Raw genomic sequence first — 21,579 nt, forward strand, 5'->3', positions numbered from 1 at the left:
ATTGAATTGCTCATTTACGGAAACTTTATCCCTTATAATATATTTTTTTAGAAAATATCTTTTAATGGTTATTCTTCTATGTATAAGAGTTTGAAATTAAATTATAACCACATACATAAAGATTTGATTTGATTTGATGTGTTTATAATTGAAAGTGGCTTTATTTTTTGATAATAATTGAAAGTGACTTCTACAATTATATAGTACATATTTAATATGTATCCGTTTATAATAGTAAGTACCTGAAAAAAATTAATTTCATACGGTACACTTTCTTTTCTAGTTTTGTCATGAACAACAAAATCGACAACGTCTCATTCACGAGAAATGACCATTTCCAACTTTTTTTGTTTTCTTCCACTCATCCATATGTTTGTCTTCTTCTTCTCTTGGAATGTGTGTTTGATTCTTTCTTTTTTTATACAATATTTGTTAAATCGTATAGATTATGTTCATTGTTGGGACTGATTGATGAAATCAGCATAAATCATTAGAGGGTCTTTCTTCAAAGCAATATCAAACATTTTTACTATACATACGATTAATTAATAATACAAAGGTAGGTTTCCAAAGCAAGCTTAAATAAATGGTTTAAGAAATGTAAGAACTAAGAAGAGAATCTACCCTTATTTTAGTGAACCATATACTATATATTAAGCATGGTTTTTTCTAATGCCCTATTAATTAATTCAACATGAAAACTTCACTCAAAGTTGCATGAACTTTATATATTAATCAACTTAGTAAATTCAAAAAAGGAAAAAGAAAGTGACTAGCCCTTTATTCATTCATATATAAAAAGAAATTCAAACTCCGCAAAAATAAATAACGGATGTCACTGCTCAATGGTGCAACATCCGTAAAGACCGTTTAATCGAAAGAAAAACATTTATCTCTTTAAAATTAATGGTCTTTACGACGATTGCACCATAAGTAGGTGTAGTGGATTCAAGTTCATCATAAAATTTATATTAGATAAAATCTATTTTATACATTAATTTAAACTTTTCAAAACAAGGCTTTCAATTAAATAACTCATAAAATATTGTGACAGATTAACACCCTTTTGATTTCACATTAAACAAAAAAACAACATTCAAATTTTAAATAAATTAACTCTCCTTTTAATTCAATTGAAATGTTGTTGCTCCAACCATGGCCAAAATCCAGCTTGATCATCCATACCACAAAACATGTTGCTTAAACTTTCTTCTTTGACCATTTGAATTTCTGGCCTTGAAGAAGTTTGGAAAAGCTGAGCAATTCCACCTGAAGGCCTAGCAGAAGGTGGAAAGAAGGTTCTGCTTGTTGTATGTTGGTGTGTAGAAAGAGGACTATCACTTGCTGGTGTTCTTGACATATCCAACTTGATATCTGAACTGTTCTCACTTCTATTGCTGCTTGATCCTTCTGTTTCTTTGTTCAGGTTGATTGATTCTGTTGGTTCTCTATTTTTCAATGCCAATATCTGTAACAAATTAAAATTATCTAATTATTGGTTCGGTTCTAATTTCGTGGCAAGAAACTGCGCATGGCTGATACGATATTGATTACAGTTGTGATGTCGTTGCAAAGACCTCAAGAACAATTATATTGAGGTCAAAATTGCAGTTGTGATAATTTCATAAAATTAAATCTCTAGAAACTTTATAATATGGTAAGATGAGACATTTTTATGTGGAAAACTAGTAGCCTATTTAAGAGAAAGAAGTCATTGAAGTGAAAATAAAATCATTGGATCTTGATTAATTTACTTTTAGGTGATTGGAAAAAGCAGCTTTTTATAAAGTTGATGTTAGAGAATAGGTGAAAGGAAAGGTTCTGAAAACTATGCAGATAGTCAAAAAAGCATAACTACATCAAAAAGAAGTATCATCATTACCAAATAGTATTATTTCTACAAAAGTTTAAAAATAAAATCAAGCAAGTCTTTAGTTCTTCATCATTTATTTATTTTTCCCATTGTTATGAAAAATAATAACTCAAGCAAATAAATTAAATGAAAGCAAGCAACTAAAGTACAATATATTTAATTGGAAATTGTGTTATTATGAGTATGATTTTGAATTTCGGTTAATTTTTTTTTGTAACGGCAAAGTTTATTAATAACCAAGTCTTTACATATGACAAACAAGGAACACCAAACTTCAGTTAATTACGCTGCAAACTTTTACATTACAGTAAAATAAACGCAATTGTAGTTGTCATGCCGTTGCATAAACCTCTAAAACTGTAATATAATAGAACTATGATTATGAGTTAAAAGAAAACTACAAACCTCAGCTTGAAGTTTTTGGTTCTGAGCTTGAAGTGCATCATTATCTAACTTAATAGAATCATATTGTCTTTTAAGAACATCATAGTCTTTTTCCAACTGCTTTGTCTTCCATCTAGCCCTTCTATTTTGAAACCATATAGCAACTTGTCTAGGTTGCAAGTTAAGAGCTCTTGCAAGCTGCATTTTCCTCTCAGGTTCAAGCTTATTACCAAGTTCAAAACTCTTCTCAAGTGTCTTCACTTGTTCCATATTAAGTCTCCTCTTCTTCTCTCCAGCTTGTGATCCATCATCAGATAAATCTTCCTCAGGTATATTTGCTTCTTCTCCAAGTTCAATTCCTGATGAAAATGACATAGATCTCTTCCCTAAAAATGATGGTCCCCCTACATTAGATACCAAAAATAAGAGTTACAGTTTATGAAGCACTTGGACAAGACACATAGAGATTGGAAATAATTTTTAAATATAACATTTTGTGCAGACACCGGAAATGTTTTTAATCTCTGATACTGGTCTCTATTCGTCTTGAGCATGGATCATGTTTTTAATAAATTTTGCCGTTAAAAAAAAAACTGGAAATGTTTTTAATATGATGTTTTGATGCAACATAGGTTAGAGAGAATATGCATACCATGATAATCTTGAGGTAGAATTGAGTTCAGTGAAGATGGTTGATGATGATCATCATGGTGATGAGGAGTTTGTAGCATGAAATTTGCTTGGAAGAAAGCCATCTCATGCATTGTTGCTTGTCTAGGTCTTCCACAAATCTTCAAGATCAACTATCTGATAACATATATAAATCTATGATCACTACTTTGAATGCATAAATGAAGATTTCATATGCTCAATAGTTAAAAAAAAATTAAACTAAGATATTAATTTTCAAAGAACAAGTGATAAAGACAATAAGACTTACTTCACAACATCTTGTAATAAATACTCATGAGAAAATTAAATTAGTCCTTCAAATTGAATAAGATGGAGAGTTTGAGGTAGAGCTTTCTTTTTCTTATGTAAATATTTGGAAAGGAAAAGAAAGTTCGAAGAGAGAGAGAGAGGTGTGGTGAGGGATGCTTGAATCTATAGGTCTATACATCAACTTCCATATATATCACTTTTTTTTTCTTTTCCCCTTTATTGTATGTAAGCTATACTAGTGTCAAATAAAATAAAGAAAGCAAATATATTTTATGTGCATAAATAAAAAGGAAAAAGCATTTGTAGAAAAAATTGAGGTAATTAGATGTTAAAATGACGTTTAGTGTAAGGGGATGGAATAAGGAAAAAAAAAGAATTATTTGTGTTTGCGTCTATGCCTCAACTTGTCTAATATTCCAATGAATATGAAGTGTGTTTGCATGTGCAAACTATTAAGTCATAATTTTTTTTTCCTTATGATAGAAACTAGTTTCTTAGTTAGGAGACAAGTAGAGGGGTTCTTCTTTACAGAGACAGTTGTCTTTAATTATAATGATGGAATTGGCAATTTGGCTTTGTGGCTAGACCTTTTTCATGTCATCAATTCCATATTGTTAAAGGCTAGCAGGAAATGGAGGTTCATATATTATATTTTTTATTTTTGTGTGAGGTGGGTGACTTTCATAAAGGAAATAGTTTATGATGATGAATTTTTTTTATTAATAAAGTGATAAATGAAAGTCATCAGATGGGGCAAAGTGTTCACCTATTGAGAGGGAAAGATGGAGAAGCTTTCTTAGGGAAAAAAACTTTTATAAGGTAAAGTGTTTTTCCTATTTTTCGGGAAATGGAAATGGATTCTATGCATTCATGAATTTGTTTAGTTGAAAATCTCAGCAGTTAGATAATGATCCCACACTCTACTTGCACATAATTATAAGTAATTGAACACATCTCCCGACTACATGTTATGAGAAAGAATTTTAATACAAAGATCAAATATTGATTCCATCAAACCTAAGATCTTTCGAAAGTGGTGTTGAATAGCCTTTGAAAGTAGGACTTTCGTTAACAACCTTTTTCTTGGACCGCGAAGGGTAGTATTTGAAAGACACTCCAATGTTCAAGTTAGTATAAAAGTCGTGGATCTATTAGGTAATTTAGGGTAAAATGTGTGTGTACCTGGACCAATCCCTTGAATTATTATTTATAAAGTAGGTTCAAGGTTGTAGTCCTTGAACCTTTACCTGGACAGCTGTCCCTGAGGGACAACTGTAAGGAGATCATGAGATGATATCATTGGATCTGGTTTGGTTCCTAGGGGTCATTATTCCATTGAAATCAAGGGACGTGTCCATGTCATGGTCCTTCTCAACGTGTCAGGAGGGAAGTCCAAGCTTGTCCATGTTTTAGGCCTTTGTCTTCTTCCAAAGGTTTCTTCCATAACTTTCAAAGTTCAAGTTTCAACTTGTTCAAACAGTCCAAATGTAGTTTAGGCTCTCAAGCCTTCAGGCCCTGTGTTGCGACCTTGGGGTCGCTAGGCAATGTGAAATGAGTTCATGACGTGAGATCTGACCTTAAGCGGCTCAAGTGTAACTGGCTTTGTGATGAGTTGTAATCTGTTTGGGAGACCATAATGGATTAACTCGTGTATCCACAAATCACTGGCCTGCAAGTATAATTTTTTTTTTTTTTTTATATATATCATATGTCATGTTTGCATGTGTGCAGGTTCAAATATGTCATATTTTCCCTTTGTCGGCCCTTAGCCGGATGATCATTAAACAAAATTGGGGTTCAAAGATGGCTAAGGCGTAAGATCCTTTGCTTTACTGTTTTTTATGGTTGTCGACAACGTCTCCATGTAGAGACGGGTGTCTTAGATAATGAAGAAACAGATTTATTGAGGCCTTTACCAAGAGTCTGGAGCTCAGGCCATAGAAGGATGACGTAGGAATTTGAGCACGACCCTTGACCCGTGTTAGGCTTTGTTGCACCCACCACATGCTATCCGCACTTGTGTCAGGTCTTGAAAACTTCTTTCATAGATAAGGTTTCAAGCTTGTATGACCCTTTTTACGTTCTAGATAGAAATTTGTATAGGCCTTCCATGGTATGTGATATCTTTCCCTTAAGCGGAATTTTTATATAAAATGTTAGGCTTTCTTAAAACTAAGTCCCCAACCTTGAAACAACAGGCTCAAACCGTTTTCTTGTTCTTGACAACCATCCTTCACTTAACCAACACCTTGATGAAGGTGTCCTAATCTCAACGTTAATCTAAGAATTATAGTTCCTTCTTTAGTAGTTGTTCCTTTTCTTCTAATGTGTGAGGGTACGTGGTCCTCCAGTCGTGTTCTCTGATTTCAACTAGGACTACAACCTCAAATCCGTAAGTGAGTAGGAAAAGTGACTCTCCTGTCAAAGAATGAAGGGGTAGTCTGGTATGCCCACATGACGTGGAGGAGATGATCGACCCTATTTTCTTTTGCCTTGTCCAATCTTCTTCTAAGGCCTCGAAGTTGGACTTTATTATCGGATTCTTCTTTTCCGTTGGTTTGACGGTGTTCAACAGAAGTAAAATGATTTTTGATGTGCAAATCCTCCATGAGTCCCAGAAATTGCTTGTCTGAAGACTTCGTGTCATTTTCCATGGTCTAAGATTGTGATGCTCTGAATCTTGCTACGATGTTTTTCTTAAAGAACTTCAAGATGTTGGTTGTTGTAATTTTAGATTGAGATTTGACCTCGACCTACATAGTAAAGTAATCCACTACCACAATAAAATACTTCAATCATCATGGGAACTTAGGAAAAGTTATGATAATGTCCACATGTTCAGTCAGAGGTGCCACATATATATCCTTGTATCGTTGGTGTCTAGATTAATCATAAGCCAGTAATATTTGGTCCTCAAATCTTTCCTTTCTAAGGGTCGCCCTTAGGTTCTATCCAAAGATTCCTTCTTGAATTTTTGAGGACATTGTTGTCATCTTCTTTTGTACAACATTTTATTAATGGATTACAACTTCTCTCTATGGTATAGTTTTCCCTCGATAAAATAAAAAGAACATGATTGGCGTCTGACGTGAGAGGCTTCGTTCTTACATCTCGATACTAGGATTTGACAGAGAGTTGTGTATAATGTCTTCTTACAGCCTTTTCTCTTAGAACTTACTAGTTTAGAGAGTTCGTCGGCCTTGAGGTTCTTTTCCATAGGTTGTGCTTGAACTTTACTTCGTCGAATTTGCTATCGTCCACTCTTATGATGATCTAGTATTTCTGTATCATGGTTCCCCTTGCCTTTTACTCGTCGTTGAGTTGTGAAATTACCACTTATGAGTCAGATCTTAGTAACAACTCCGAGGCCCCCGTCTTTGTGGCCATCAAAGTCCATATAAGCATGCTTGATATCCACATTGGTTGTTGGTGGTAAAAAAATTAAACTAGAGAGACTTAGATTTTTAGGCCATCTTTGTTCTCCAAAAGGATGTTGCCATCACACCCATTGAAGTTTGATGTCCCGTCGATGTAGACTATCCATTGATGGGATTTTTATGGTTCTACAGACGTCATCTCTGTCAAGAAGTTTGCAACGCCTGAGCCTTGAGACCCTTTCTTGATGCACACCCCACATCGAATTCATATAACTCGACTATCCATTTTCTTATCCTCCTGGCTAGATTTGGCAGTGGTTGATCGGTCCAAGCTAACATTTGGGGCCAATTAAGTATTGCTTGAGCATTCTGGATGCATTGACTAGCGCTATAGATAACTTTTCAATTTGTTTGTAGCGAGTCTCTAGTCTTTGAAGGACTTCTCTATTGAAACTCCCGTCCAAAAGTGACTTCAAAATTGACAAATCCCTAGGGTTGTCAGGTTGATATGTTGAAACCCTCGGGGTCGAGGCCCTCATAAGGGATAAGGTCCCTCTTCGTTAGGTGTTCCATCATGACCTAGACTAATAACATGATATGGACATTAGGTGTTCCATTTGACAGATTTTCATAACCAAAGGATAGGGGTGGACCTATTCCTTTTCCTATGGAAACTATGGTCTCGTGCTATGATGGAGACAACATTTAATTTAGCTTTCTTTTGGGAAGTTCATCGAAGAACATGTGGATTAGGAATAATTGTCGGTGATGAAAATGGAGACTAGGGTTTTCCTTATTTTTGGGATGGAAATCGTTATAGGGTCTTGTACGTTGAAGAGATTAGATGATTTTCCACTCAAGTTGTGCTAAGATTTGTAATTGGTTCCACTATGAAATTCACCTGATTGAGCATTTTTTGTGTGAGGACCGAATGAGATGGCAGTGGAATCGTGGCAACATGATGAACGCTTGGTGGGGGATTATGGATGTTTCAGCAACAAATGGAAAATAGCAACGTAGTTGGAGTACCGTTGTGTTAATTACCAGGATTTTTGAGATTCAAGACATGTAGAGAAAAGGTTGGGGTGGCCGTGTCCCTCAGATCGTTCTGTTGAAAAGGGTTGTTGTGGACGGCTATTGAATGAAGGTGTGTGTTAACCTTAAGATCTTGTTTGAAATGGAATGAAAAGGTTGTTATGAGGAAAGGTCTACAACAGAGTCTCAATTGATCCTATCAAACCTGAGATATCTGGATGGTAGTATTTAATGATCTTTGAGTGTAGGACCTTCTTCAACAACCTTCATCTTGGATTGTTGGGTTGCGAAGATACTTCTACGCAACATCGCAGATTTATTAGGTAGTTTAAGGTAAAATGTGTGCGTGCTTTGACCAATGTCTTTGAGTTAGTATTTACAGTGTAGGTTAAGAGTTTCAGTCTTTGAATCTTTACTTGGACAACTGTTCCTAAAGACAGTTGTAAGCATATGATGAGAAGATATCATTAGATCTGGATTAATTGGCTTGAATGGTTTCTAGATTGTGACACCACATCTCTTTTGAAAATCTTAAGGCATCAAATATATAAATGCCATCTTTTATATAATTAACATCTAGTTCATGTATAGTCGATGTGAAACTAACTACTCACACTGAACGGAACAAAATTAAACCATAAAGAAGATTTGTTGGAGTTTAAATAAGTCATCCAATTTTCATTAAACGGTGCATAATTTTTTAATTTTTTTGAAAGTCTCCCCCTTAATATTTTTTTTATGATATCATTACGAAGTTTTCACCGCTGTTTAACAATGATTAATCTTCATTGAAGAATATGTGAGGTACAAAAGGTGAGTTCTCTCCTCTCAATTAATTTTTTCATACACATGAGCTAGAAAACAAACCACATGACCACATATTTACGGGATCCAAATCTCTTTTCATTTAGACCAATCTACTGTTGTTATTCCGAATTAATTTATATCCCATTAAATTACTCTTAAATAGACGTAAGCCTTAAACCAAATTCTCAACTTCTTCTAAAACTCTTTTAACAAATAAACCTTCTATATCTATATAAATATAAAAATATTCTTTTATACTATTGAACCTGCAAAAATATTTCCATTCAAGTGTAACTACTTAAGTGGCTATTTTCATTTTCGTCTATCTAATAAAATAAACAAAAAGAATTATATGCTATTTCTAATGGCAACGTAAATTTTCAAGTATCATTTACTAACTACACAATTTATTTTACACATGCAAAATAAAAAATAACAGCATACATTACATTACCGTTCAATCAAAAAACACACACACACACATTACATTTAAACACAGCATTTATATGATCCCAGATATTTTCTTCCAACAAAATCCAACATTATCCATAAGCATTCTAACAACAAAAAAATTAATTCACTGCATCGAGAAAATGTAGCCATTAGACTTTATGTATAATAAATCTATGACTTACATTTAACGGGACTAAGTTGAACCAATCTTTCTAGTGGTCCAAACTAAAAAGATCCTTATCGATGATGCGATAGTTAATCACTCACACTTAAAACTTGACAAAATGTTGATTATGTTATTTTTTTTTTTTTTTAAAGAAAGAGGTTGCTTAAGAAAAAGAGAAGTGAGTTGGCTAAAATTTGTAAAGTCCAAAAATGGGTTAAGTTTTTCTATGTGAATGGGAAGGAGAGAGAGAAAAAAAAGAGAAAGGGGCAGGAATCTAGGGGGATGGGTCCAATGAGGAGGGGCAGGGTTTGTTACCTAACCTACCAACACCTATCGTGCGATTAGGACGAAGGCCTTTCGCATCAACCATTATCCCTTTGCTTGCATCAATTTCCAGCCCAATTAACCCTTATCAAATGGCTATATATGCATGAGAATTGTTTGTGATGATGTATGGTGGCTGAAAACACAACCTATGCCCTGTTCTTGTTACCCCACCATTCCTTTGTCCTTTTCCCAACCATATATATGTTCATTTCTACGTGTGCCACACATTCTCATTAGTCACTACTACTCTCTCACCTTAACTCTTCCAAAGTTACATGCATTTATACGTTATAAATCCTCTTCCATCTATCCATCTTATTTCAATACAATCACATAGTATAAAAGAATTGTGTTTGTATAAATGACACATAAGTGAGACAAATCTTGTATCATGTTAGATTGATAAATCACGTCATTAAATTAAATAAAATATGATGTAAAATATTGATGCGATGATGAAAAAATATGTATACATGATACAAGACTATTTTACTTGTACATATAAGAGAAAACCGTCTAAAGTTATATCAGTAGTTCTAAAAACTTTGCGAATTGTATACACTATTATATATATATATACTATCTCTTACAACAAAAAACAAGCATCTTTGTGTGCATTTTTAATTTGCAATTCTTTAGGTGTGTGTGAATTGTGATTAATCAATTAACGTTTTACTATTCAAGTCATCCATTATTCTATCTGATATTCTGACAAACACACATCTAACAACTTAGAACCCGTGTTATTGAGACTCCTATGCAACTTAAATACTCATCCTCAAACCTAGTGTGGGTCATGAGGCAAATTCTCACATTGTTATCCTTATCCAAGTTTGATATCATGTTAACAATAAAGAGAAAGAAGGATAGGGTTACCGTCAAAAAAAAAAAAAGGATAGGGTTCCATAGTATAAATAACAAAAGTGAATAGTACGAGATATACAAAGAGTATATATATAATAGATGCTAAAAGGACTAAACTACTCTTAATATATAGGGATCAAATACCATATTGCCGGAATTTTGTCACCAAATTATTGGGTTGTTCGGTTCAAGCACTCTTCGTTACCATGTTCTTTGCAATAGATACCAAAATCAGACCAAAGCTATTTAATCCCATGTTATATGAGCATATATCTCACTCCCTAAAGCCAATGAGTTGGATGTCTTAGCCTGTATATAGGCAGGGGCGATGCTATGTATGAGTATGAGGTAGCTTTGGCTATCCCAATGTATATTTTTTGGGTCTTGCTAACAAGTGCCCTAAGGGCATTGTTTAAGGAACCCACAAAAAGAAACTATGTCTTGAAAATACAAGTCCAACACATGTTAAAGTCATAACCATACAATTTCCAATGCAAAAGTTGCTACTTTTAGATGCTTAAACAATGCACTTAGGGCACTTGTTAGCATTTTCCACATTTTTTATTTGAATAAGGTAGTACATTTGATAATTAGCTACCCCAAAAAATATGATTTCGCTACCACAAATTATTTTACTTGTCAAAAACTAATAGAAATAAGAAAGTTAATGATATTCACTTGTATGATAGATGTACTTCATTCTATTTTGTCACTTCAAATCTCTTGAGAATTTTAAAAAAAGCTTTGTTAACAATAAAAATGGTTAACAAAAATATTTGGCCCCCCTTAGAAAAATGGCTAGCTTCGCCGTTGTATATAGGGTTAATATATGTTTATCCTAGTCATATTAGCGGTTTCCAGTTTATTCTCATGTAAAAAAAAAAATAGATTTCAACCTTGTAATTTAAAGATATTTTGGTTTTAAACATTCATGTATCTGTACAAAATCGATGATATGATAGGGGGTTAACGAAAATTCGCTCTGATTACATGGGGTGAGTGAGAGTAGCTTAAATTTTGAAATTTGATGTCATCCAAAACTAAAGAAACAGGGTTGGAATCTAAACAAGAAATCTTACATGAGGTAAACTAGAAACCACTAATATTAGGAGTAAACATATATTAACCCTTATATATATACACACAACAATGTGAGTACGCAACCTTGACAATGCGAAAGATCAATACAATTTTTATAGTGCAATTAGAATTTGGACAATTAATCAAGATAAAAAAGTTGAATTTATGATTTGTTAAAAGCAATAAATTGAAGCCTTTTAACAGTTTACATGAACAAACTACTGTCACTAAGTAAAAAAAATTGACGGCAGAGAATTCAGATAAACAAACAAAGTGTACATTATTTGGATACCCTTTTGGCATAGTATCACCTTTGGCTTATTAGAAGGCAATTCATGATACATGTAAGTGAAGAGGGGACAGAAATATAGGCAACAGCAAATTACTGCCCTATTTCAAGCTGCACCATCTTTTATTATAAACTGCCAGAGAGGTTCAGTTATACAGTCCTGAATTTAATTTTGGAATTGAGGTTTCCACATCAACAGGTGAAAAGGACCTGTTCAATTTTTTTTGGGAGAACAGAACGTGTACAATTTTGCTCTAGGGAATTGTTGAATTTGCTAGTTTACACATGGATGAATTTTCCCCCCTAACAACACAGATCATACTTGAAGCACGCAAGTGGCAATGTGAGAAATGTACCTTTATCTTCAAATGATTAAGCCTATATTTAATATTAGGGTTTGTTAACAAACATTAAGGTTAGTGGCCGCACTTTTGCAACAATAAAGTGTAGCTTATGCAAAATTACTCTGAATCATCGTGATTCTCATAAATCCATTGTTAAGATTTTATACATTTTTACGAGTAAAAAATAGCAAGATCTAATTATTTTATTTGATATATCACTTTAGAATATCAACGAAATTTGTAATCTCGTGTTTAATATTGCGTTTTAAACTCTTCTCCTAACCATTTGTTAATCTCTCTTTTCGAAATTTGTCATCTCGTGTTTTCATATTACTTATAAATGAGGTTAGTACGTCTTATTATAAGTATAACTTAGATAGTAAAAGATGGTAAAGATATTTGATATACCGAAATGCAAGTTAAAACGCGTTAATATTCTCTATATTTTCCAAAGATTAATGTGTGTTTTGCTGTTAAATTATTAGAAAGATAAAATAATAAAGAAAACAATAAATGAGATTAAAATAGATAGATAATATTTTTGAAAATACGTTATAATTTTTATAATATATTTTTTTTAGGGATTTTTTATAATACATTTTTTTAATTTGTAAATTATTTATATCGCCCAACAGATAAAGCATCTTCCATTTTTATATTTTTTAGGGAATCTTCCATTATTTTTTGTTATTATCACACTTTGCATGTTAATTAGGGAAGTTATTGCTGACATATAGGAGCCAATAAGAAGAATTACATTTCTAACATATGGTCCCAAATTAGTTTGATCGGTCACCAACATGCACGACCACTTGTTCCTGCTTTGAGTTAATGGCTTTTTCAGACTGTCTTCCAGATAAATCAATTGATTTTATCATTCAACATTGATGGTATGATTATGACTTCAATGACTTACGCGTACGAGTGTATTTTAAGAAAATTTAATTATGTTATATTTTTCCTAGATACATGCATGATATTATATAAAAAGTGATTGATATGAATGTGAGATATGAATTTGGGTGGACATGGAATTTTAAGTGGAGGAGCGATTTTTTTGTGAGGGCTAGTGACGTGGATGTGAAGTCAAGAGAAATTGTAAAGTTCCTTTTCAAGGTGTGAGAGTGTTTGTCTTCTCTCAGGGTGAAGGTTTGCTCATGGCCGCTGCTTTAGGACAATATTCCGACTCGTCATAATCTCTTTTCTAGAAGAATTATAGTTGACCTTGGAGGTATTTCTTGTGTTTTCTGTAATGAGCATGTAGAGCCGACTTGTAACCTTTTTGTTAGATGTCCATTTAAAACCAAGTGTGGTGTGTGGTATCATGTGCTTAGGTGGCCAGTCGGGGTAGTAGTATGATTTGCCTTCAAATTTAACGAGTCTTATTAATATTCGGTCATACTTAGGTCAGGCAAAAAAGGAGATTGTTAAGTTTTGACTCAAAATTTAATATTTGTGTTTCTACAGAATTGTTACACGATTTTGGTATCATGGCGCAATTTTGGTTCAGCTTTTGAAGTTTCATTTTTGGAAATATCGTGGCGCGAATTAAGGAATAGTAGCACGATTTGTCTGAATTTGAAGCATTATATAAGCACTCTTTGACCCATTTATCGAGAGAGCTTGATAATCTCATGGAAAACAAAGGAGGGAGCTCGACAATTCTCTACCACATAACCATATTATAATTAAAATCCACCCTTGTTAATTTTTTTTTTTTGAGCAAAGACCGTAATTAAAAGTTATAATCACATATATCATGTCTACAAAATTTTACATTAATCAGATATAATTTTCCATGTTAACGAGATACATAAAAATAACGTGTTTCAAAAAAGTTCATAAAACATCAACTTTGATTCTGTGTGTTAGAAGAGAAAGGCTACATACTATTGAGATTTAAAGATAAAAGGAATACATAGTAATTAGAAGTGAAATGGAGCAGTATCAGTGTAAATCATTTTACTACGAATTGAATTTCTAATGCATTTATAGAAGAAATGAAAGGTGCATGATCTAAAAGATAGATGATGTTCCATTGCATTGTATCCTAAGCTGCTAGCAGTTAGAACTGGAGGAAAAAGGCTTAACAGATTGCTGATTTGACAATCCATGTGAAGTATTCCCTCCTTTCTTCATGTTCATTGGATCACGAAAATTGCTCTTCTCCCAACAAAAACACGCTCATGTCCAACTGAATGGACGAAATTACCGTAGCGTGACTTAAGTCACATTAGGTATTTTCAACGTGAGCTAACTCACACATGTTATAAGCCAGCGTGATTTAACTCACGCTCCTTTGGCCGGTGGCGTGACTTAACTCACACTGTTTTGGCCGGTGGTCTGAGCACATAAAACATGTTTGTTGGAACAAAATGTGTTTAACATTACCCTTTTAGTTTTGATGATAAGAAGGTATTAAAAATTGTCAATTGCATATGCTAATATTTGTTCAAGTGTGCAGGACCATACACAAAATTTTGAGTGTCTTATTTAAGCATAGGTTCTAAAAGAACAAATGAGAGCAATGGAATCAACAAGACGGAAGCTTGAAGTGTCTGAAGAAAAGAGGTTCTGAAGACAAGAGGTCCTGAAGAAGATGACGTCATCAGAAGCACTCTCCTCTTGAATTAGCCGTTGCTTCCTGTTTCTAGAGGTTCTGAAGATCATCATGAGCTGAGGATCAGCAGAAGCTGAGAGATTTGAAGCTTCAAAGGTTGTTCAAATGTTTTAATCACGCCTATCATTGTAGAAGACTAGAAACAGGAAGCAACAGCTAATTCAAAAGGAATTGAAGGCATTGGATGCGTAATTGTTGGAGAACGTTGGAAAAAGGACAATAGTACGAAGTGTACAACCATTATCTCAACTACTCTGTTTTGTGTCTGCAATAGTACAAGAACAACAGTTGTGCCTACACTGTTGTTTCTCCATACTTGGAATGGATTTGAAATTGATCCTTCACAGGACAATAACCAAATCAGGCAAAAGATCATTGGTGATTTGAGCAAGCTTCAAACGACTCTTTTTGATGTGCTGGCAATCAACAACGTCTCTTTCACACCTCTATGTAAAGGAGTGAAGACTTGAAGAATTGCAAGACTCATACAACAATTTACTAGTGCCAAAACTCTGCTGAAATTGTTCCACATCAAAGTTCACTTAGAATTTCTTAACAACTTTCATATCTTAGAAATTCTAGAGTTTTAAAGAGTCTGTATTGTGAACACCACTGATTGTATATCAAGTGTTCAATCTCAAACATTTTTCTTTGTAATTCTGTTTGAATAGAAGTCTCTTGCAGTTGTGCTTAAGCATAGGAAGTCTCTTGATTTTGCTCTTGAGCATAGGAAATATCTTGCAGTTGTGCTTGAGTAGTTTGAAGTCTCTTGCTAGTTTTAGCAGTGAACAGTTGTAATCAAATATTACATTTTTTAGTGAACTCTCCTGGGAAGTGTAAGGGGGACATGACTACTTCCGGTTTGTGGAAGGAACCTGTATAATTGTTTTGTGTCTTTCTTCTCTCGTTTTCTCTGTTTTATCCGCTGCAACTAGATCCTGAACATTACTTCAGAAGCTGAACTCTATCTGCTTCTGAACAGTAATTTCAGCTTAGGAGAATTAGTAGAAAAAGCTAACATAATTCAACCCCCCTTCTTGTGTTTTTCTCACCTTCACGTTTTTTGGACGGTGATCAGTTCTTCAAACTTGATTTTACACGTTTTTTGACTGCATTTTGTGTAGTTATAACCTATGTAACCATTTCCCCTATAAATACTCTTCTAACCTTCATCATTTCTCACACCATCATCTCACACTCTCTCCTCCTCACTCTCTCATCCTCTTCCTTATAAAACAACAATTTTTTTTCAACGTTGGCCTTTCATAGAAAAAGACCTCTTTGAAAATTTCAAAGATTGTATGAACGGTCAATGGAGATGGCAATGCACTGCAAATAAGTGTGGTTTATCTGGGTGTCATGTTGGTTTGTTTGGGTGCAAGGTTGACCATCAAGGTCTTTTTCGCGTTAGGCAAGAAACATACCTTGCCCCAGTCCCCTTCTCCCCGACCATCTATTTCTCCTTCCCCTTCCCCTTTCCTTTTCCCATCACCTTGAACCAATAAAGGTTTAGCTTTACCCCACTAGAGGTTTAGCTTTACCCCGCAATCACCTCCATCTTCTTCTGAAGCAGATTTAGTTTTACCACAATCCTCCTTCCCTAGACAAGAAACATACATTATTGTAAATGTATCGATAAAATAATAAAAATAAGATTTTTTGTGTGTCAATTTTGATCTTTTATTTATTTTTGTTTTTATTTGCATTTATTTTATGATTTTGGCATCTAAAAATTATAATGTCTTCGAAGACTAATTAAACTCAGCGTGAATTTGTTAGCCTGTAAATTTAACAGGCTCATTTAATATGGTCAATATTTGTTTGACCTTTTTACTTTGCAGGAATCGAATAGCTTTCTCATTGCAATTGAAGAATCTCGACGAAACATTAAGCCTAAGGCGCATAGTCAAAGTTTCGACGAAGCAAGGCTGAAAGAGTATTCTCGCGTAGAAGTCAAGCAAAAGGGCGGGAAAGCACGATTTCAAGCAATGAAACTGTTTCCAAGTAGTGGAGACATGGGACAGGCAGTTGTCCAAGATGGAGAAAGTGCTGATCATGAAGTTAGTGGTTTGCCATCTAGGTTTTAGTATAAATAAGAGTTTCCAAGACGGAAAATGGGTCGCAAATCATATACAGAATTCTACAATACTCAAACTACTGGCGTCTAGGGAAACGAGTTATACAGAATGTATGTAAACTAATTTGTAGACCACCCCTTTTATTTTAATGCATTGAATTTTTCCTTTTTCTTTGTAAACTTACTTTTATCTTTCTTTTTGTTGGATATTTGGATGTTGGCTTCACTTTTGCCTAAAACAAATATTCACTTCAGATGTGGAACACAATGTTCCAACATCCAGGCTTGGTATATACGTTATGTGCTTTGTCTATGTTTACGCACTTATTTTCTAAGGGAATGGTAATGACTTAGGAAAGTTATTTAAGGTGATGATAAGGTGACTTTTAATGTGCCTACTTTTTAGGAGTTTCCTTATCCGGCCATGTTGATTGAGTAAGGAGTCACCGGTTTAATCTGAAGCCTGATTGAGTTGATGACGCGCTTTGCTTCAGTATATAAAGGAGTCTGCAAGACCTGAAGAATTATTCAAGACATTGTTTTACAAAATAGAGTTTATTTAGGTTTTGAGTCTTTTGATTGTGAGCCTTTCGTGTATAATCTTGATGCATGTTTAGGATTGTACCTTGAGTTGTAAATTGTGCACTACTCCGAAGCTTTTAAGCAAGGAGCTAGGTAGACTGTGAACTGCATCTAAGCTTTTAAGCAAGGTTGCATGTTGTTATTTTGAGGGTAACCTCAGTTTATTTGAGTCTGTAATTTGGGAATCACAGGGGATTGTGATCAGTTGTAAGGTGTTGGAACCTCATTCAACATCTGTTATTTGTGCCTGGTGTTGGAACATCACATAGAACATTCTGTTGCTAGCCAGCCAGAATTTCAATTGGCATTAGAGCAGGCACCCTGCCAGTTATTAGGGTGAGATCCAGAGGAGAATATTTCTGGCATTATGGACAAAGAAGGAGGTTTTGTTAACAAACCGCCATTCTTGGATGGCTCCAATTATGATTATTGGAAATCATGTATGAATGTTTTTCTCAAATCTATTGATAGCAAGACTTAGAAGTCTGTTAAGAAAAATTGGGAGCATCCTGTTGCTCTTGATAAAGATGGGAACAAAACTGCTGTTCTGAAACCTGAAGAAGATTGGACTACAGCTGAGGATGAATCCTCTCTTGCCAACTCTAGGGCCTTAAATGTTATCTTCAACGGGGTTGATAAAAATGTGTTCAGAATGATCAAACAATGCAATACTGCTAAAGAAGCTTGGGAGATTCTAGAAATTACGTATGAAGGCACCTCAAAAGTAAAAAAGATCTAGACTACAACTTCTAACCACTCAGTTTGAAAACCTGACTATGAAGGAAGATGAGTGCATTCAAGAATTTTACATGAATATTCTTGACATTGCTAATACTTTTGGTACTCTTGGGTAGAAGATGTCTGAAGAGAAACTGGTTAGAAGAATTCTCAGGTCTCTACCTAGAAGATTTGACATGAAAGTCACTGCTATAGAAGAAGCCCAGGATATTTCTAAAATGAAGATAGCAGAGCTCATTGGATCTCTACAGAATTTTGAAATTCTCATCAACAATAGGGATAATAATGCTTTCTCTGGTATTAAAGAAACTCAAAGGAATCCCGAAAATGATGAAAACTTGGCTGAATCTGTAGTGCTCCTTGGAAAACTTTTTAACAGAATTATGAGTTTGACAAATTGAAAGTCCAGAACAGATGCTCAAAACATTAGATCCAACATCAGAGAAAAACAAAAGGGTGTTAGTACTGAAAGTGAATTCAAGGAAGATAAATGTCATGGATGTGAAGGAGTTGGTCATATAACAACAGAATGTGCTACATTTCACAATAAACAGAAGAAAAGTGTGTTCCCTAGAAAAGTAACTGCTCTAACTGGAAGAATCTATTCTGATAATGAATCTTGTGATGAAGAATTAGAATATGACGATCTAGCTACTGCTTATGAGAATCTGCATGCCAGAAGTACGGAAATCTGTAAGATGCTAGGAGAACAAAAGAAGATAAATAACCAACTCCTCACAGAAAAAAATACACTTCTGACAAAGGTATCTGAACTCAATGTTGAGGTAACTTGTTTAAACTCTCAAATTGAAGAGCTCAAGAAGCAAGTTGAAATAATGGAAAATAGGTCTACAAATATAAATGATGTTACATAAGGTGAGGACAAGAGACAAGCAAAAGGTATAGAATTTAATTATCAGCCTCTGAATCGAAAACAACGCAACAGAAAAGTTGCATATGCTGTGGAAGATCATGGAATGATAAGAAAAGAATAACCTAACAAGCATAATGAAGTTAATAATGCTTCAGGTAAGGGTGGCACTTCTAATAACAAAACAATGTTGAAACCTTCGCAACAACATCTGTATGAGAAAATGATAGCTCGTCCTTGGATTTGTCATCACTGTAAGAGAAAAGGGCACATAAGACCCTTCTGTTACAAATTATATGGTTATCCAAGTAAATTCAATCACAAATGGATGCCTAAGAGTGTCAATGTTGGTTTGGTAGGTCACATCTCTAAAAAGTCAACATCTAATGATGTTTGGTACTTTGACAGTGGTTGTTCCAAGCATATGACTGTGAATGACAGCTATTTTGAATACATAAGACCTTGTGAGAAAGGGTATGTTACCTTTGGTGGTGATGGTAAGGGAGAAATACGAGGTAAAGGTAAGTTGATCAGTAATAAGCTACCCAAACTTGATAATGTCTTATTTGTTGAAGAACTTTTCTCAAATTTAATCAGTGTGAGTCAGCTGTGTGACCAAGGTCTGGAAGTGAGCTTCAACAAACTTTGATGCAGGGTAACAAATGAGGAGGGACTGGTACTCATGAGAGGAAGTAGGACTAAGAATAATTGCTACAAATGAATTCGAGAAGAACAGACTGACATGTTGGATAGGATGCTGGAACATCAGAAAGGTCAACATTCATGACACTCACAAGAAATGATAAGAGGCTCTCAGAGTGGTTTATCTCTAGAAATTAATCAGTCTAAAACGCAGAAGAATTTTAGTGGAAAAGAAATAATCTATATTCCTACGGAAGAAATCTTAATTGACAAATATACAAAAATTTTGGATTTTGAAAATTTTTAAAAGTTAAGGGACAGACTGGACTTTTCTCGGAGGAAGAGGTTATAGCAGTTAACTAGGGTCAAGCGTGCAAAAAAAGGTTGTGCTTCAGGTTACTTATTGGTGCACGCTTATTTAGCCAGTTTTGGCTTAATTAACTTCCCACACTCAACTAACCGCAATCATATCATCCTTAATCCATGTCACTCTCTCCCACTATTCTTTTTCGAAACCGTTCACTTTCATATCTACTCAACCGATCACCAAAAAAAAAACCTTTCTCTAACTTTGCCCGGTGCCATCATCAACTCTTCGCCATGAAGTTCAAAAATGATCCAGCTGTTTCTTCTGGAAAGAACACTGTCGAACAACGAGAATCTGGTTCCTCTGCTCCGAAGTTGGTAAAACCCCTCAATACTGTGCCACCAGCAAAACCTATGAAGAAAACTGCAGTCAAGTCCACATCTAAGAAGAAGAAGGCTACTAAGAAGGGTGAATCTAAGGTAGCCCTAACCATGACTGATCTTTATGAAAAAGAGAATCCTTTTAAGGCCATAGAGAAAGGTTCTGCTGCTCATAATATTGATGTTGGAGACGATCCCAAGAATTCTTCAGATGTTGCAACACCCAGCCGTGAAAAAGGTAACCATGTTTCAACTCTTATTCCTGATGAACCTGTATCTGGTAGAAAACTAGGGTTAGAAGACTTGAATGATGCTATAGAAAGTACTGAGAACATGAATGTGGATAACCCTGAAAAGGAGACTGGTACTGAGGTCTCTGTTGAAAATACTCCTAAAGAAACTGACTGTCAAGTTAATGTTGGACCGGATGTTGACACATCCTTGGGCCAACCAGCCAATCCAAATAGTGAGGAGGAAATTACTGGTGACAAACAAGATCATAGTATTAAGACAGGCACTACGGAAGATGAGAACCCTGATAACACTATTAAAAAGTCTCAATCTAGAGATAGTAGTATTCACTCTGAGGAGGAAGAGGAAGAAGTGAACTCTGGTGATAAAAATGGAAATGATGTTGTGGTAGATGTTGATGATCTGGAATCAGATGATGTTCCTCTGGCTCAGACCCTGGAAGAGAGTGTAGCAAAAAGACTCAGAAGTAACAAGGGAAAAGCAGTTCCCTCTGCTAACAAAAGCTCCAAGAAGACTGCTGCTACAACAACAGAAATCTCAAAAGGCAAGGCAAAGATGACTGGTGTTGGTCCTAGGAAGAGCTGGAGCAAGGTGATTGTGAAAGGTGGTGGTAGTAGTTCTAGGAAAAGAAAGGTTATTTCCTCAAGTGAGTCTGAGTATGATACTGAGATGGATGTGCAGAACATCACTTCAGAATCCAAGAAAGCTGATGGAAAGAAGGATTCACTAACTGTGGAAGATGTGCATATTGACAACGTGTCCCTTCATCTTCCAAGCTTTGCTCAAAGATGGAAGTTCATCTATCATAGGATGCTTGCTTTGGAAAGAGAGTTAAGTGAAGAAGCTTTGAAGATTGAGGAGGTTATGAGTTTAATCAGAGAAGCTGGTCTGGAGAAAACTGTGTGTAAGTTAGGAGAGTGCTATGAAAAGCTTGTTAGAGAATTCTTAGTGAACATTCCAAAGGATTGTGATAACCCTCTTAGGAGAGATTATCAGAAAGTGTACGTTTGAGGAAAGTGTGTAAACTTCTCTCCCAACTTCATCAATAAATTTCTAGGTGCTGAAGGAGGAGCTGCAGAGGTGGAGGCTACTGACAATCAGATCTGCAAAGAGATCACGGACAATAAAGTGAAGGTGTGGCCAAAGAAAGGAAAAATTTCTTCTGGGAA

General features: G+C 34.9%; 2 protein-coding genes across 2 annotated transcripts; one reads left to right on the top strand and one right to left on the bottom strand.

The window, feature by feature from the left end:
* Positions 1–998: 998 nt before the first annotated feature.
* Positions 999–3,363, bottom strand: LOC146921403 (homeobox-leucine zipper protein ATHB-13-like). The gene is made up of 4 exons (XM_085714840.1): positions 3,198–3,363; positions 2,910–3,064; positions 2,279–2,661; positions 999–1,468 (listed from the first exon to the last, which is right to left on the bottom strand). Exons 2-4 carry the CDS (start codon positions 3,019–3,021, stop codon positions 1,130–1,132), a joined length of 834 nt encoding a protein of 277 aa, XP_085570966.1. The 5' UTR covers positions 3,022–3,064; positions 3,198–3,363; the 3' UTR covers positions 999–1,129.
* A 12,510-nt stretch (positions 3,364–15,873) lies between these two features.
* LOC146921404 (uncharacterized) lies at positions 15,874–19,478 on the top strand. The gene is made up of 6 exons (XM_085711299.1): positions 15,874–15,882; positions 16,403–16,621; positions 17,702–17,944; positions 18,075–18,308; positions 18,363–18,651; positions 18,988–19,478. Exons 1-6 carry the CDS (start codon positions 15,874–15,876, stop codon positions 19,476–19,478), a joined length of 1,485 nt encoding a protein of 494 aa, XP_085567425.1.
* Positions 19,479–21,579: the final 2,101 nt, after the last annotated feature.

The sequence above is a fragment of the Medicago sativa genome, chromosome 5, assembly GCF_051527215.1.
Source record: "Medicago sativa cultivar Bolivia chromosome 5, Bolivia_mono, whole genome shotgun sequence".
Classification (NCBI taxonomy): domain Eukaryota; kingdom Viridiplantae; phylum Streptophyta; class Magnoliopsida; order Fabales; family Fabaceae; genus Medicago; species Medicago sativa.